Raw genomic sequence first — 17,351 nt, 5'->3', positions numbered from 1 at the left:
CGAAAACATGGGAATCGTCGAGGAACTAGGAGAAGGTGTAACACTGTTGAAGAAGGGAGATCGCGTTGTCATGCCATTCAATGTTGCCGATGGCCGCTGCCGCAACTGTGATGAGGGCAAGACCGCGTTTTGCACCGGTGTCAATCCCGGCTTTGCAGGTGGTGCTTATGGTAATACATTGACGCGCATAAATACGAGTTCGATCTGCTAATCGCTGGCAGGTTATGTGGCTATGGGCCCGTATCGTGGAGGTATGTGTTTCTGGTGATCCCAAGACAAGATATTGGCGAATTGACCTGACTGGAATGTGAAGGCCAGGCTCAGTACATTCGGGTCCCGTATGCCGACTTTAATGCTCTGTTGTTGCCCCCTGGTACGGAGCATGAAGCCGACTTCGTTCTTCTCGCAGGTGAGTCGTCGGCGCGCTTGAATTTGTTGCCCTTTTTACTAACCAAGTGGTGTAGATATCTTCCCGACAGGTATGGATTCGCACGGTCGCCCTCCCCAAGAGCCTCTGTATTAACAATAAACTATAAGGTTGGCATGGCGTTGAAATCTCCGGCTTCAAGTCAGGAGAAAGCATTGCTGTGTTCGGTGCGGGTCCGGTTGGCTTGATGGCAGCTTACTCAGCTCAACTTCGCGGAGCTTCTCGCGTCTTCGTTGTAGACCGTGTTCCTGAGAGACTGGCTGTTGCGGAAAAGATCGGCTGTACCCCAATTGACTTCACCAAGGGTGATGCCGTGGACCAGATTATTCGTCTCAACGGCGGAGAGGTCGACCGCTCCGTGGATGCTGTCGGTTACCAGGCCGTAGACACCAGCGGCTCGAAGGAAAAGCCGAACATTGTGCTTGAGAACATGATCCGTGTCACCAGGGCCTGCGGAGGCATGGGAATTCCTGGACTCTACGTGCCAAGGTGAGCCATTGCACTAAACCTTACGATAGGCTCATGTGACTAATTTTCTTGCTCACCAGTGACCCGGGTGCTTCTGATGAGGTCGCCGCGAAAGGCGCAATAAGTCTTAGTTTTGGAAAGCTTTTCGAGAAGGAAAGTAATCTGTCCCCGACATCAGCTTGTTCGCATTGCTAACTTACTGCAGGGTCTATCGCTTGCTACCGGCCAATGCAATGTGAAAGCATACAATCGGTACCTACGGGATTTGATTATCGCTGGCAAGGCAAAGCCTAGCTTTGTTGTCTCCCATGAGATTAGACTCGACCATGCGGAAGTTGCGTACGAGAAGTTCGACAAAAGAGAGGACGGCTACACAAAGGTGCTGATCCATCCGAACGGGGGATTCGAATCTACGACAGTTGGCCAGGTTAGTTAAACATATCGGTCTATGTTCATAGAAGCATGGTTATTGCCTGGTGGAGGGTCTGAGTTTGCTGAGATAACTGGCAGGTTACGTCAAAATTATGATTGATCTTTTGGAAGTCCTAGGCGCTATCAGTATGAGATTGTTGGGTTGTTGGTTGATTACCTGTCTATAGAACTTTATTTATTTGAATTCTCTTCAAGTTTTGTCTTTCCTACTAAACTCTTCCACTACCTGCTAGTGTAGGCACAAGCCGAGTCAAATTATGTTGACAGTAACAATTTCCTTTTGATATATTTATGTAGGAGGTTGTAAGCCCACTAGCTTGTTACAGGATGTAGAAAATTAGTTATTTTAGTAATCTAAATCTCTAGAACCTAACGTTTATTTTAATACAATACTCGATAACAATATTATCCCTAATATTCTATTAAAATAGTTAATCTTCTAGATCGACGGGCCCGCGTCCAAGAATGGACAAGAATGGACAATTTTGTAATCACCGTTCATTTTCCATACGTACCGCACGTTGCCGTATTACTATCGAGAAATAAGATTCTGTAAACGTTTTTTTGTATACCTTGTGGATCTCCAGCTCGAAATTTCACCCCTATGACTTATATATATAGCAAAGACAAGGCCTCAACTTGATGAAGGTGGAGTCCAACTATTCAACTACACTGGTCTCCCACCAAGCTGTATTATATGTATCACCTACTAAGTAAATATATATTGTTATATCCTTTAGTAGGAACACCTACGACCGAAGTGATGTGCATATTCTGGCAAGTATATATGCACCTAGATGTACGGAGTACATGATAGGTAGATAAGTCCTCTGTCATGGGAATCAAAACAAAACACAGTCTATCCTTAGTCTTGAAAGGGCTTCTTGAGCAAGTGAATTGCAGTAGGGTAAATAATTAGTTATTCTGCTACTCGCATTCTTACTAATCTTCCCCGTCATAAATACCAGTAGCAAAATACTCAAAATCCATACTAACACCCGGTTTGCTATAGATCCCAAGATAAAACCCGTCCTCGTCTGCCGGTGGACCTCCGGACGGACTCATCAGGTAGAGGTAAAAGGGGTTGAATGTCCCATGGCGGTTGGTCAGGATGGGAGTGATCTGCACATTCGGGGTGCGTTGAAAGCGTTTCTTGAAGGTGAATCGCGTCGGCTGCCCGTTGGAATATCGTGTTATTTGGCCCTTTCCCGCCTCGACCTCCCCCTCAACTCCGTGCTGGATATCCCAGAGTCGGCCTGAAGGGTTAGGTTGAGTTAGAGTGATATGCATTGATGATCGGGCTTATGCTCACCTTGAGCGCTCATGATGCTCAACTGGGGGTTTCTGGAGTAGCTTCAAGGATGCAGGAAGTGCGAGTTGGTGGACTGTAGGAGTCGAAGATCTCAGGTGTCCGAGCTATCGGGAGCTTTTATACGTGGGACTCAAGGCCTCAAGTTGGCGGTTGCATAGATAAAAAGCTGCCCGGATGCAGCACCTCCATTACCGAATGCAATACCACATCGTTTGTGCTACATAAGGTTCGTAGCTGGGGTGGTCAAGTTCGTGCTAGGTAAATCGAAGACAACCAATCGGTATTGGGTACAGCATTTACTCTGCTCCTTGCAGCGCTACCTAAGTATGTAACAGTACTGCGAGGCATCCTGATTCCTAACACATTTATTGTCGTCTTCTCATCCACATTGGCAGTAAGCCCTGCACGATCCCTTTCAATTATTCCACCCACTTCCAATGAAAGCAGTGATCGACATTGTGTCTGGAATCTAAGTCACACAGTGTCGAATATGGGCAGCATTTTTATTCTTAGATTCTGGTGGGCCCTGCCGAACATCTCCGAATTTGCTTCAAACGGTGTTCCTCATTACGTAGGAAGATGCAGTCTTCGGGCATTTGGCGATTGTAGGGTTACAACAGGAAAATTGACTCGTATAATACTGAGCCCCGTCAGTGATATCTGTCGTGTATAATGACGTTACAAAGGTTACATCCTCCGGGAGAAAGTTCATAGAACATCAACCATGGGTTTGCGGCACTTAGATCCGCGACACTCATTCCGTGGTCGCTGCAATGAAGGGTGTCTGTTTGTCCATTAGTATCTCGCATATAATTAAAGCAAGGGATTCATTGCACAGGATAGCTACCCATAGAGTATCCTAAACGAGCAGACGGGCCGAACCATAATGCAAGGGGTTACGATGATCTACTGTGACGCGAGGCACGATGCCAGTAAGCGGTGAGCCAGGCGCATTGAATGACATTTCGTAGGTGCATCTCTAGGACAGCTTTTGCTGTGTCAAGAATAAGTGGATTTGCCATGGCTTGAAGATTGAAAGCTAAACTGCGGAGCCTCGTTCGACCTCTGGCTAGAGAGATACTTGTGACGTTATTCATCACGGAGCTACCATGTACGCCCAGCTCTCTACCCCCGCTCACGTACGTCACCATAAAGCGAGTGCTGGTGTCTGGCTGATTAATCTGTGAATATTCCCATGGCTCTAGAAGGACTCTGGGGGAACCGGCCTCGTCTATAAAAGGGCGACACCCGTACCACATGCTGATTCTCCATCGCTAACTCCATACATTTAACCAGACCTCAAGCAAAGTCATCAAGCTATACCATTCCTCGATACCAATCATCCATACCTCAACGAAGACGACGGTATATCCTTTTCCAAACGCTATGTATATCGCGCGGCTCTTCTCTCTCGCGACGTTCCTCTTGTCTCTCGGCTTGAGTGAGGCTCATCTCCCACCCCATATGAGTAAGTATTACCCAGAGGTGCTTCGCTTATACTAGATCACACTGACTAAGGATACTTCCAGCTTTTGGAAAGCCCTGTTAGATCTCTAAAGTATGCGACAATGAATGTGGTGGTATCGGATACGCCGTCAAGATGGAATATGGATCTGCAACTCTTACTTGTGTTGTACCCAATAACTAGTAGAGCATAAGAGAAGTTGCGTTAGTTCAGCCATGCTACTTAGCCGTCCAGACGGAGACGCGTTTGCATAGGGTTTTGGAGCAGGCAAAGGAGGAGCGCCCGGGGTTTCTTGTTATTGCGCTCTCAGATACGAAGCTGGCTGATTAATGTCTCATACTACGTCCACAGACCTTGGGAATGCATGTCAAAATCTTGTATACCTTGCTATGTTTTTCAGGAGTCTCTCGCCTCCTAGTCATTCTTTAGAGTAATAATAATAGTATTCATCAATGGATGAAAAAAAGCTCTTGTAAAGGTTTTACGCTATTTGTATGCTATGCATCCCATGAAGCCAGCCGGGAACAACAGAGCGCTAAAGACGCTTTCCCATATGCTAATGTAACGATGGAGAAGGTACAAATGGCCCTTTTCCAGAGAGCGAGATGTGTGCAATCCGTGGCATATGCCAGATTGTGCAAGTAGTATTTATCTATGATCCAATATCGGGCCAGCTTTCTTTAGTCCTTGCGACACTTGGATCATTAATGTTTTGTTTTGGTGGAAACTTTCTATACAGTATTGTATAATATGTACACTGCATAAAAATATATATGTGATTTCCCCAGGTATGTCAAAATATATCAAGTGTAATCTGAATCCAAAACAATGAAAATGGCGTATTATTAAAACTCCAAGAGTATTGGAACGATTTAATCACATTTAAAGTCTAATTCTGCGAAAGGATTATGATCTATGGAATTCTGACCTCCTTATAATCCTTAATGAGCGACTCTATACAAAGGTTTTAGCCCAATTCCAACGCCAGTAACTACATTCTTACCCCCTCGTGCCCCAGTTTGGGCGCTAGGAATATGATTAGATGATTGATAAATACCACATAACATGGATCAGCACAATTGGCCATCTTGGCAACATTGCAAATGTATCCATACGACGAAATATTTGTAACCTAGAGATTACAGGATTACGAATACAAATGCAAATGCCTCAAAGTCCTACGGCATATTATTCGTCCCCATGATAATCATAATGATTATCACCAGTTACAGAACTTTATGTCAGAACATTTCTCTCCCAGCACCTTTTTGAATGCCACTTTGGCACCCTGCCTGACATTGCCCCGCCCTCCAATTCTATAGATTAGCTAAAACGGAATTCACAAGTATGAAGCAAGTCCGGACACACAATCGTATCTTCTTGATTGTCCTTTGCTACACACTGGCTAGCCCAATGGTATGCAGATCCTTCCTCCATGGGTCCATATCTTCTTAGCTTCTGTATTAGGAATATAATAGCGACCTGTTCCAAACGTAGCATGTACCCAAACAAGCAGTTTCACGGCAATCATAACCTGGCAGACATTTGTTTTGAGAACAACTAATAAGACGTGCTGACCTGGCCCTCTTGCATGCCGGGAATTCACTACCGGACACTCTTCCGACAATAAGAATGTAGATAAAGGAAGAGAATTTGATATCTTCTCTCCCAAAGCTGATCAGAGGAAGAAGCCGAATACACTCTTTCGGGCGGTTTTGGAAGGTTGACAAGTTATGAGTGTAAAGTAAACAAGACACTTGGCATTTCCGCTATATGCACGGAGTATACTTGCGCGAACATGGGTTCTGGACCCAAATCAACGTATGGTGACCTGCTATTCGTCCCTTACTGCATTGACATTCGATCCAAATGACATGTCTTATGTCTACACCGCTTGCGGATAGGCTTGAATGTATACAAGCAAGGGATATAGATCGGAGATCTATCAGCCTCGGACATCCTCGGCACCGTAAGAAGTAAGGATCGGCACGAATATACATCCATAGGATTTTGAGATATCCGTATTTGCGCTCGTAATCTGCGAGTCTTTACGAATATTCCTATTTGACTGCTCAAATTCATACGAATGTGCAATTTGCGCGGTGGCTCTTCCAGCCTATACCACCATTTGTCTATCCCCTGCCTGCATTATCCATTCGTTACTTTACTAACACAAACACCACGTTCTAATCTATCATCGAGATGATGTTACACTCCTCTCCGTTTTTCTGTATTCGTTATGTAGTAACGTCTTACTGTATAGCACCCGGGTTATTGGATACAAAGGTTAGAATACTAGACATTAGACGACTTCATATAGGAACTGGAATGTGGGTAGTTGTGGGTCTCTTAGCATGCCAAAGTGCAAGCTACAAGTAGACCTCGGGATTACCCTCGTGAGGGTCTCCACGGCCCTACGGCAAGGGTTACTAGTAGTCTAGGTCAATAAAATCAAATGTTATGGAGCCCAGCATCAGCTGTCAGCTACGTTGGTTGCCTCGGGGGTTATCTCAAGACTGTTCTAGTGCTGGAATGGATAGATTAGGATACACGTAATACGTATTATAAAGGGCTAACTTATGAAATGTGTGACCTACTATGTCTATATCGCGTCTGCCCTCCTTGGGGTCGTGCCATGACAATTCCTCTCAGACGATTCTCCCATAAGCGGAAGCTTCTCGAACGAAGACCGTTGGTCCCAAACTCCCACGTAAGCCTGGTTTTTTAAATGTGCTGTCTCGATAACATATGTTGTCAACTTCGTCATGTATCGTCACCTACATGATTCTTTACGTAGCTCTATCATGTGCACAAGAGCAGTCTCTCATCCTAAATTAGAGCAATCGACGGTTTCTTCCTACATGGCCATTTGACGAATTATATCAGATTTATCATGTACCAGAGAAAGAGAATCGAAAGTTTGTGTAAAATACAGCGAAGAAACACAAGAACGATAGTTATTAAAAATACACGAAAAGATAATCAAACCAGGCAAATGATAGAAGATAATCGACCGAACCTAGCGATATGTAGCAGTGGAGTATCATCTTCCAAAGTGCACATAGTCGTAATGGGCTGTCTGACTACAAGAGCCTATGACGCTGATGAGAGCCCATACGACGGTGGTGGTGGTGCGCGCGTTTGCTTGGCTGAGTTGCTGACGAGGTGGATGGAAGGATGGAGGAAGAAGGCGATGTTGATGAGCTTGGCGGGACCGATGAAGGGGTAGTAGACGATATTGGAGCATCCGAGGAAGATGATGGAATTTCTGAGGATGTTGGATGAGCACTACTGGATGGTGTTGGACTTCCTGAAGGAGTCGGAGTACTGCTAGGTTCAGGACCGAGCGGGTAACATCGTGACTCAAGTGGTGCAGTATATTCCTGTCCGTCCCAGCTGTTAGCGTCTATCTTTCCAGAATAAAGAATGAAACATACAGCAAGAACATGATTGACATCCGGTTCGCCGTTGTTATCACCAAATGTGGCTTCAAAGTTGAGACTAACACTCGCGGATGGGTCGACGGTGATGCCATTCTCTCGGTGTTTGGGATCATCAGGACAGGCTCCATCAGTCGCTGTGATTTGTCAGAATTTTAACAACGAGTAAATATACGTTGGTAAGTGCTTACAATGTATAGCAGCCATAGTAGCAGCAAGACTTGGTTTCAAATTAAGACCGACTTCGACTCCCTTGCCTATTTCTGTTAGCCTAGACGTTTTATTAGTTGAAACGGGGACATTACCTATTACCTGGGCAGAAATCTGCAAGGATGCTTTAGGATAAAGCTCAATTTCACCCTCTAGTTCCGCATCCACTGACATAGGAATGGCCTCGACAGAAGGCGTCCAGCCATCTGAGTCCACGCTACGAGATTCAAGGTCTATGGATACCTCAGCAGAATCATCGAGGTTGGCAGTAATACCAGCCGTGACGGTAGCAGACCCAGTCAATGGACCGATGACATATCCAAGACTGAAAACCATTTGAGGTCCGATGTTCAGGATGCCGCCTGGAATGGAGATTCCAGTGATAGGAATCCTTCCTAGATCAATCTCTCCGCTCTTCTGGTCCTTGAGGTCACCATCAAATGCAAGTCGTGGCATAAAGGTGGCTGATACAGCGTTAGGGCTAAGGTGCAAGCTTCCGGTCTTGGGAATTCCAGCAACGGTCTTCACGTGAAAATCAAGTTCAAAAGCACCTTGAGTGCTACAATCAGCACATTCCCAAGTAACGTCGATATTATCATCTGGAAGTCTTCCACTTTTCACTGGTATGACATGGTTGAATTCCAGAGATGCTGATCGGTCAATATCACGTCTTGCTGTGGAAGTGGAGGCCCTTTGCTTTCCTATATTGAGCTCATAGGTATGTGCGATCTCGAGCCAGCTTGAGCCTTTACCATGAAGCTTCATTGTCTTGGTGTTTTCGTCGGATGTAACTTTGGAAATGATGAATGGAAGCCTGTTGGTGTTCCATTTGCAGCAGCCCTTTCCAACTATCAATACGAAAGTGCGGTTACCCATATCATTGACCCATTGCCAGGCGTGCTCTGCGTAGGTAAAGGCTTGCTCCTCCTTGAAGCTCATAACTACACTGGTGTTGGTGCAGTGAATTGACTCGAGAAGGTCCTCAAAACGTTCCATGGACACAATATTCTCTTGCTCGCCGTCAAGTGAGACTGTGAAGTTGGCGAAAGATGACTGGCCATTTTGTTCCCCTAATAGTAACGGTAGGTTAACTATGGTTATCTTAGCAACCAGACTCGCACATACCACTGTAATAAAATGAGTCTTGTTTGAGTAGATCAAGGTTCGTGTGCTCAACGCCACGCACAACCAGGGGATTCGGCTCCACCTGCGTATGACTGATTTCCTCGAGCACCAGAGTCTGACCCTGCTGGGCGTGTAGTACAAGCCACAAGGCTAACCAAGCGCGTGCAAGATACATCTTGGATTATTGGCACAAGATGAACAATAAGATGCTTTCTTTTAAGTCCTCCATCTCCATCATCAGCGCCTTTATATCATTTTCGGTCCATGGTTATGTTAGGACATTCAGGGGCCAAAATGAGGTTCTCTTCCATGTAGCTTTCTTCAGCTTCCCCTGCAGTAGTTAGTCGTTTCGTTGCAAAGGATTGCATATCATAATTTACGAGGTCGTATCGACGAGCCCGGTGCTCCACAGGGCGAGTCGAGGAATTCATATTTCGCCTAACGACATTCAATTCTTGGGTATTCTGCAGTGTACGATCAACAAAGGACAGTTCTCATATATTTTAGGTAATATCTGGACCAGCCGCCTATGAGAAAACATTAAGCGTGCTTCGGCTCACTGCCGAGAAGGTTGGCTTGATGGTCGGCAACTTGCCGATAGTATCGGCATCGCCGACGCCGATATAGGACAAGGACACTTACGAACCTCGGATATGTATTTAGGCTATAGATTCGCATGGGTTGATGAGATTAAATTATCGGACGTCGGGAAGGAACATTACCCGATTGCAGCATGCCACGAACGAGAGATGGAGCTATGCTTTCGGCCCCAACCTCATGCTGTATAGCTTCGTTTCGGTTTTCTTTTTACACCAATGTTGTTACATATCCCACATGAATTATGCAGTGAAGAATCTTGATGCCGTGCAAGAACTATCGTATAGTCTGGACTGTTTATTGAGCATGTCATGGGCTGAAGTGAGACCCTACCTACATATCGTTACCTAGTTAACAGGTCCTCTACCCTGAATAGTATATACAGTTGACGAGTTTCCTTTAATAATTCATAAGTATTGGCTGCCTTCTCTAAAGCATATAATCTATGGAGTATGTGCTGTAAAAGCCTAATTCCTATCCCTTGTTGACCACTGTAATATTCTTGATACAGGTTAAGTATCTACCATTCATCACTTTCATACCATACAAAATTACTATTTATATTATTTTCTCAATTATATGCCCCCTCTGTTTCACCATATTGCGTAACCATATATACAGTCCTACACACGATTGTTGCCTGCCCAATATGTAGAAGAGTAATGACAGCCAAATAATAGGGCACATCTATGTAAACATAGTTTGACATACAAAGTGCATCACACATCTTCATCCTCCCTGCGCGGGTTGGGAGCGATATCCTCCTCACTCGACCAAGCTTCAACAGCGACAGCTTGATATGACTTGGGCCGATTGTCCTTTTCATTCTCCGGTGTGTGACTACCTTCAGCGTTCGCCGTGTCGGTATCTCCATGATTCATCTCCTTGTTTTCCGGCTGCGTATTCTTCATTTGCATTTTTACCTTCCAGCCTGGCTGGACCAGGTTCTCCCAGACGACGGGGAGAACGATACTTCCATCTTCGCTGAGGAGCTCGTAATTACCCCGTGCGATGTCTTGTGATAGAGCATTTCTATCTCCGGAGAACGCCTGTTTGATCAGATCTTCCATTCCCTGATACAGATGTTAACCACGCCAGATGCAGACGTTACTATAGCTTACCTTCCAGGTATGACATAGGTCATACGGAAACATCAATGCCTTTCCATTTGGATCCTCCACAATAATTGTGGTGGGTGCGGTATTCGCGAGCGCTTCTGATCTACGGTCTTTACTAACAGAATGCTGGGGTGTATATCGAGGTGTTGAGGACTCGTCAAACATCACAGTCCTACGATGTGGTTTTCTTTCTTTCCCTCTGATGTTTCTGTGATTCCGTATCATTTGTTCCACATGCAACACGTCTTCTTCTTTCCCCTCTGTAGCGTTGGCTTCGGATTGAATCACTAGTGGAACACGATAAGTGGTTGTCTTTGGTTGCGCAGAAGAAGAATCCATCGCTCGCCGTGCTGGCACAGCTGGTTCTGCTGGATGATAGGTCTTCCGTGTCTTTCCTGACGTAGAGCCACAGTCTTTACACCCTGCACATGACTTGAAAATCTTTAATTGTTTAGAAAAGTAAGACGGAAGATGCAGCTCAGGAACAGTGATTTGCATCTCTGCTACTTCAGCTTCGGTATGACGGTCTAGGCTTCTCAACAGCGCGGCCTGGACATTCCGCTGCATCCATTTGAGGAGCGGGTTGTCGAAAAAGAAAATATCCATTTTTTCTCTTGCGGTGGATTCAAAGTCTGGGCCATAAGGGAATTGACGATCAAATTCGGAGAGTCGTTGGGCGAGGTGTTCTCGGAACGGTTTCGAATTGGGAGGGTGGAAATATTCAATAAGGAAATACTCTTCGATTAGAGATGACAGATATCCTGCCATGTCACCCATCACGTTATACTGTAACTGACCCAGTTCTTGTAGTGACTCAAGGCATGTAGAAAAGTAATCGCTATGTCGGTAAATGGCTTTCAGCGCTCTGCTCTGCTGTTGATAATCTCCTAGATTCATACTTTCTTCTTTGATCACGTTCAAGGTTCGCTGCGATAAGGTGTCCTGCTGAAGTTTTGTGCTTTGACTGCGTTGTTTACTATCAATCTGTCTTCTGTGTTGCCATCGGCTGATGAAACTGTTGTGGGATGTTCTTGGGTCTACTCTTCCGGCATTGATGGCCTGTGGCCTTGCATCTGTCTCAGCTAACATCCAGCTCAGATATGGTCGCGAATTGACCAAATGTGGAGCAGATGAAAGAATACTGGAGGCGATGTTCTGTGCTCTATCTGACAACTTGTCATGAAATTTGCCATACTCAGTTTGAGGCTGGCCGCTGGAAACCTCTGCCAAGAAGGAGACTTTATCCAACTCGGTAAGTAAGAGTTGCTCGTCTTGGGGAAGTGTATGCTCCGGGCACCTAAATAGATCTTGCCAAGAGATACCATCCAATCTGTGCCGTCCACCTGCATCTCCCATAAGAGCGAGAGTACAATAGAGCAACCGATTGGAATCCCAATAAAAGCCGTCCTCGACTAGACTATCGTACCACGATCTCAAGAAAGAGTAGTTGTTTGTTTCTGCTGCTCTGCGTCCGTGGCGGCTGCGATATGGTGGCCACTTATTCACACCGGGAGCTCTTCCATACGGACCATCGAAATCGTCTGGGTACATACTATGTGCCCACTCATCGTAGGGATCATCATAACTATTATATTCGTAGCTTGCATGCGCATCTGTATCCGGCTTTTTTGTCGGATACGTACTCGGAGACAATCGCTCGACAGTTAACTCCCGCATCGATGGCAACAAGCTTTCATAACCTTCATTATCGAGGAAGAGCGAATGTTGCGAAGCATGCACTATTATGCTAAGATACGTCTGCATAAGTTGTATCTGCATCTTGTTAATAGGCGTCCAGGTTAAGATCTTTGGTTGGTGGATAAAGTTTCAAGGCGCGACCTTGTCATTTGCATTTTGGTCGAGTGAGCATGAAATCCATCCGTACCTGAATCCCTGTAAGACGTTCATCCGAGGAATCCTCTCCATCTTGGTCCTCAAGAAACTTGATCACCTCTTTGGCCGTATCAAGAGCTGGCAACAGTGCTCCTTTTGAGTGCATCCCAGCCAGCGATCCAAGTAATTTGAGAAGTAAAACCTGATCCTTCTCAAAGTCCTTTGCGTGGCTACCCAAGACCTGTGAAATAAGCTCGCCCAGAGAGCGGAAATTTGCCTGTTCCAGCAGAAGGTCTGCATATTCAGCAACGACAGGAAAGAAATCAAGATGGGGGGCAAGTCTTTCGTTGAACAGAATGATTCCCTCTTTAAATCGTCCCAGTCGATTAAGTCTGGATAGCTGTTCAAGATCGGGAGCAACATCCATAGCTCCATACAGATCAATGTGAACGGTAATATCTCTGTTAGACGACTGAATGTCATGCTCTCCTTCTGTTACTCGAGCCTGTACCAGGATTAATAACTGCACTTCTTGAGTGATTAAATGCCTTACCTCTCGCCGGAAGGTCTCGTCGTCTGACTCATAAGGATCGATATAAGCCTCACGAGTCCTATTGGTACTTCTGTTAGAGCCTTTTTTCCGCAACTCGTCTTTTATGTTGATGATGACGTCCGGGGGTTGCGGGACAGGCTCAGAAGACCGTCGTCGTCGCCGGGCGCCCGTGGATGCGCCAGGGTTCAGAGTGGAGCTGCCAAAGGAAGGCCTCCTAGATGAGGTCTCATGGTGGGCGTCTTCCGTGGAATAGTCCGAGAGTGAGTAGTCGGACTCGGAATCGGTCCATGGGACGATGTGTTGTTGATGACGAGGCATCTTGGTGAAGAGTATATCCTGCTATTGAAAGCTATGTTGGTCGTATTGAAGCAATAGAAAGAGGTTCACGAGGGGCTGACCCCTCATATTCTTCCCTATGTTGTAGGAACACGTAGTCGATCGACGAATTAGCGCCAGCTATTTGGCGCCAAGACGAGGCTGAGGCTGACTGAGGCTGTTCAACATACACAACGTTAATAAATCCAGCCTTGCGTCATTATTTCCATTCTCTCTCATTGCAAAACTTTTATCATGAGCCTATTCCGCCGAAGAAAGGTTTCGGAGAACTCCTCTCGACAAGCCAAACCATTCCGATATGTTGAGTTCTGCCAAAACCAAACCAGCGCCAGTCTTTGCGAGCACCAGGCTCGTAAAGTCCGAGTTGACTGCTGCTTTCTCTTTTCAAAGACCCAATGGGGACAGCTTGACGATCGAGATTCCGGTCTAATGTACCTGGATCTGACCTTTCATCAACCCAGTGAGTGTAAACTGGCCAATGCGACAATCACCATGACCTTCAATCACACCAATGAGCAGCGAGGAGGCCTCAAGGATAGCGTGGAAGTCACCGAATTCTTCGGTCCTCAGATGTTGAGCGGAGAAAAAAAAGAGCGACACATCAGCAAATGCTTCTACATGAATCCAAAGTTCGGCGCTGCGAATGCATCGTTTGAAGGTGTGGGTGGATCACGAACATCGGACGCCACTCTTTCCTCAAGATGGAAATTCACAGGATCGCGATTCACCGTGAATGACCCATTGTCGCGCCGGTCAAATCGTGCCTATCGTCAACTTGTCTGGCATCTTGAGGAAAATGACCTCGAGAGACAGGCTATTCACAATCCAGTCATCCATACTGCTCTTGCCTTCCATCATCAGTCCAAACCATTCTACCTCGATTTAGAAATCAAGGCAAAACTGCACAGTTGGCATCATCGGTTCAAGCAACATCTTGTCTATCCTCCTCCTAGTCAGGTCTCACGCACGCGGGCGAAGATCGATCCTGGTGTGGAGACAGACCCGTTCTTTGCAAAGACTGCGAGGAACCTCAATAGATCAATGATAGAGGCAAATCTGCATCCTGTTACTGGTAAGCCTGATTCCACTATTTTATATAGGCGATACTAACAGCCATACAGAAGTTTCCGATCCTAAACCCACCATGGAGCTCCCAGACCAGAAGGACGAATCGACTCTGTCTCTACCAGGTCATGATCTTCTAGCATTAGCCCAGCAACTCACAGGACAACGAGTAATACTGCCAAAGCAGACATTGGCGGTCCATAATCCGGAAACCCATCCCACACCCCCACCGTCAACAATATCCAACAGCAGCACCAAGGTCGAATCGACACCAAATGAGCATCAGCCTGACAAGCCTGCTCCTATTACACTAGACGCTTACAGCTCCAACCCAGTTGAACCCAAGACTGTCATGATGCAAGCTCCTCTGCTGCAGATCTCACAGTTACTGACTGCTTTGCTGGCCTCGTTGATTGTGGGGTTGAGTAAATTGCATAGTGATCTTGCTCGCGCTGGGAAAGGGTCTGAAGGTGTACAAGCGTTGCAGGATGACAATTATGGCTCCCTGGACAGTAAACAGACCTAAGTCGTTTGTTTGTATATACGGAGTATTTGATGAGTTAACTTTTGATTTAAGTGGGGGTTTATTACTACCCCGCAATAGGAAAACTACTTGAGCACTCACAATAACCAGGGATCCATTCGCTTAAGTCAAAATAAAAGACAGATCGCCATCTGTATTTGGTTAAAATTACTCAAATATATTGATATCAAATGATATTCAGTATAACCATAGCCCCTGACCAGCGAGATATCATTATGTCTGTGCCATAGTTTATGGCGGTGTAGGAGGCGGTGTACGTAGGATGGAAGGCGGAACCGAAAACTGCAAAGAGTTCCCGCGGGAATGTAAAGCCGAAATAGGGATAGCCCTAGGATGCATACCGTCCTTCATATAAAAATCCATCAGTTTCCCGAATGCCGACTGCATTTAACTTCCGAATCTAGTCCGTCAATCTCCACTCCACCGGCCAACTTGCCGTATCTTGGCACTAATGGGAGTGGAACTCCGGAGGGATTTCCCCCGCACGAACATCAGGTCCGGAGTCGGTCAATTAAGATAGCCTTAAGTCTAGATTGACAGATAAGCAGCCAATTCGCTCTAGTCAATTGAAAATATAAGAACCTAAATACAGTACTTCAATCGACAATCCCCCCGTGTTCCCCCCTTGTCTTCAAGAGTTGCCGAGACTCGAATTATCCCCGCCAAAAAAACTCGGTAATCGCTCTCAAGATGACCACACACAACCCCTCCTACCTCATTGTTGGTGCCGGTGTCTTTGGCGTGTCAACGGCCTATCATCTCATCCAGAAGTATCCCAATGCGTCGGTGACTCTGGTGGACCGAGATGCATACGACGCCGAGTCTCGTGTGGCGGCATCATGGGATTGGAACAAGGTTGTCCGCGCCGACTACGATGACAAGGTCTACTGCCAACTGGCTCTGGAGGCCCAGGACATTTTCAAATCGGATCCTCTTTGGAAGCCTCATTTCCACCAGACTGGCGTCTACTGGACGTGCCGCAGCAGCTATGCACAAAATGTCATCACCAATCATAAGGAGCTAGGCCGCAACGACGATATCATTGCCCTGCCTGTCGCAGAGGCCCGAAAGCTTTACGGTGGTATTTTTGACAACGCTGACTACACCGGTGTCAAGGAGGTTCTGATTAACAGGGCCAGTGGTTGGGCCGCCGCCGGTGATGCTCTTCGAGCAGTCACGAAAAAGTGCCTGGAATTGGGTGTCAAGTACGTGACGGCTGACATTGCTACTCTACAATTTGATGGTCGCGGTTCATGTACTGGGGTCAAGACCAAATCGGGACAGACCTTGTCGGCTACACATGTTATCGTCGCTGCTGGTGCTTTCACGCCCACCTTGCTGGAGTGGTCTGCTGCGGCGAGCGGCAATCCTGGCCTGCGAGCTGAAGAGAGAATTCTGGCCGCGGGAATTACAACGGGCATGGCGCAGCTCAATGAGGAGCAGTACGAGAAGTTCAAGGACATGCCCGTTGGCTTCCAAGGCTACACGCCCAATGAGGGTAAGATCTATAGATACGTTTACATGGAAGCCGCTAACAGTCTATAGGCAAGCCCTTCATTGGTAGCATTCCTCCTACCAAGGACAGAGAGCTCAAGTGGTGGGGTTCTAAGATTTTCACCAACACCCGAGAGGTACTACCCGGTCGTTATATCTCATCGCCCCCTCCCACATTCGACTACAACCAGTGGAAGGTGCCTGGGCCTCTTAAGCAGGACATTGTTGAGGCCAGGAATCTATGGTATGGGCCCGCGAGCGCAGATTGGAAGATGACGAAACACCGAATTTGCTGGTGAGTACCCCTCCCAATACATAGCCAACACGGAGATAAGCATTTAACACTTAACAGGGACGCTTTCACCACTACCTCTGATTTTATCATTTCTCCTCACTCTGCCTCCAAGGGTCTCTACATCGCCACTTGTGGTTCGTTCCACGGCTTCAAGTTCTTTCCCGTGCTGGGCAAGTATGTCGTACAGATGCTTGAGGGCGAGTTAGCGCCAGAATTGATCGAGAGATGGGCTTGGGATCGGCAGCGTCCTGATTCGTCCCAAAACGTTGAGTATCCAAACGCTGAGATGAAGCATCTTTTGCAGCCTGCATCGAAGCTATAATGGAAGCTTGGAAATGCTTTTGAGTTGAATTTTGGGCATGGTGGTATTTTCTTGATACTTAGATCTCCTTGGTTGAATTAAAGCAGAGTAACGTATATATTAAATCTCGAATACATTCCCTTTTAAATATTTTAGCTTACTAAGTAGACGTTCATCTTGGATGAATAGTAATGTTGGATCTCTAAGCCTCGTATCTAACGAACCAATCACGGGTGCCAGATGTGCGAGAGCGAGGCTGAGCGCCGCGCGCTTCCCAGCCTTCTTCAAACCTCAGCGAAATCGAAAAGAGCATCCTTCACGAAATATAACAGACTT

At 46.4% G+C, this 17,351-nt stretch overlaps 7 protein-coding genes across 7 annotated transcripts; 3 read left to right on the top strand and 4 right to left on the bottom strand.

Annotated features, from left to right (window-relative positions):
* Positions 1 to 614: 614 nt before the first annotated feature.
* Positions 615 to 1,423, top strand: AO090102000406 (uncharacterized protein; the record flags this gene model as incomplete). The annotated part of the gene is made up of 3 exons (XM_023236845.1): positions 615 to 916; positions 1,214 to 1,322; positions 1,406 to 1,423. 3 exons carry the CDS (start codon positions 615 to 617, stop codon positions 1,421 to 1,423), a joined length of 429 nt encoding a protein of 142 aa, XP_023091795.1.
* Positions 1,424 to 2,269: 846 nt separating this feature from the next.
* On the bottom strand, positions 2,270 to 2,652 carry AO090102000407 (uncharacterized protein; the record flags this gene model as incomplete). The annotated part of the gene is made up of 2 exons (XM_001822538.1): positions 2,270 to 2,583; positions 2,640 to 2,652. 2 exons carry the CDS (start codon positions 2,650 to 2,652, stop codon positions 2,270 to 2,272), a joined length of 327 nt encoding a protein of 108 aa, XP_001822590.1.
* Positions 2,653 to 7,187: 4,535 nt separating this feature from the next.
* AO090102000409 (uncharacterized protein) lies at positions 7,188 to 9,054 on the bottom strand (the record flags this gene model as incomplete). Its single annotated transcript, XM_023236844.1, has 4 exons — positions 7,188 to 7,487; positions 7,542 to 7,681; positions 7,736 to 8,824; positions 8,880 to 9,054. 4 exons carry the CDS (start codon positions 9,052 to 9,054, stop codon positions 7,188 to 7,190), a joined length of 1,704 nt encoding a protein of 567 aa, XP_023091796.1.
* Positions 9,055 to 10,195: 1,141 nt separating this feature from the next.
* Positions 10,196 to 12,373, bottom strand: AO090102000410 (uncharacterized protein; the record flags this gene model as incomplete). The annotated part of the gene is made up of 2 exons (XM_023236841.1): positions 10,196 to 10,549; positions 10,598 to 12,373. 2 exons carry the CDS (start codon positions 12,371 to 12,373, stop codon positions 10,196 to 10,198), a joined length of 2,130 nt encoding a protein of 709 aa, XP_023091797.1.
* Positions 12,374 to 12,437: 64 nt separating this feature from the next.
* AO090102000411 (uncharacterized protein) lies at positions 12,438 to 13,298 on the bottom strand (the record flags this gene model as incomplete). The annotated part of the gene is made up of 3 exons (XM_023236840.1): positions 12,438 to 12,819; positions 12,865 to 12,932; positions 12,981 to 13,298. 3 exons carry the CDS (start codon positions 13,296 to 13,298, stop codon positions 12,438 to 12,440), a joined length of 768 nt encoding a protein of 255 aa, XP_023091798.1.
* Positions 13,299 to 13,550: 252 nt separating this feature from the next.
* On the top strand, positions 13,551 to 14,907 carry AO090102000412 (uncharacterized protein; the record flags this gene model as incomplete). The annotated part of the gene is made up of 2 exons (XM_001822542.3): positions 13,551 to 14,388; positions 14,438 to 14,907. The coding sequence occupies 2 exons, from the start codon at positions 13,551 to 13,553 to the stop codon at positions 14,905 to 14,907; spliced, it is 1,308 nt and encodes a 435-aa protein (XP_001822594.1).
* Positions 14,908 to 15,615: 708 nt separating this feature from the next.
* On the top strand, positions 15,616 to 17,036 carry AO090102000413 (NAD(P)/FAD-dependent oxidoreductase; the record flags this gene model as incomplete). The annotated part of the gene is made up of 3 exons (XM_001822543.3): positions 15,616 to 16,423; positions 16,471 to 16,714; positions 16,772 to 17,036. The coding sequence occupies 3 exons, from the start codon at positions 15,616 to 15,618 to the stop codon at positions 17,034 to 17,036; spliced, it is 1,317 nt and encodes a 438-aa protein (XP_001822595.1).
* Between the last annotated feature and the right edge of the window lie 315 nt (positions 17,037 to 17,351).

Source organism: Aspergillus oryzae, chromosome 4, assembly GCF_000184455.2.
Source record: "Aspergillus oryzae RIB40 DNA, chromosome 4".
Classification (NCBI taxonomy): Eukaryota; Fungi; Ascomycota; class Eurotiomycetes; order Eurotiales; family Aspergillaceae; genus Aspergillus; species Aspergillus oryzae.
Note: the sequence above shows the minus strand (reverse complement) of the source record. Positions and strands in the feature narration are given on the sequence as shown.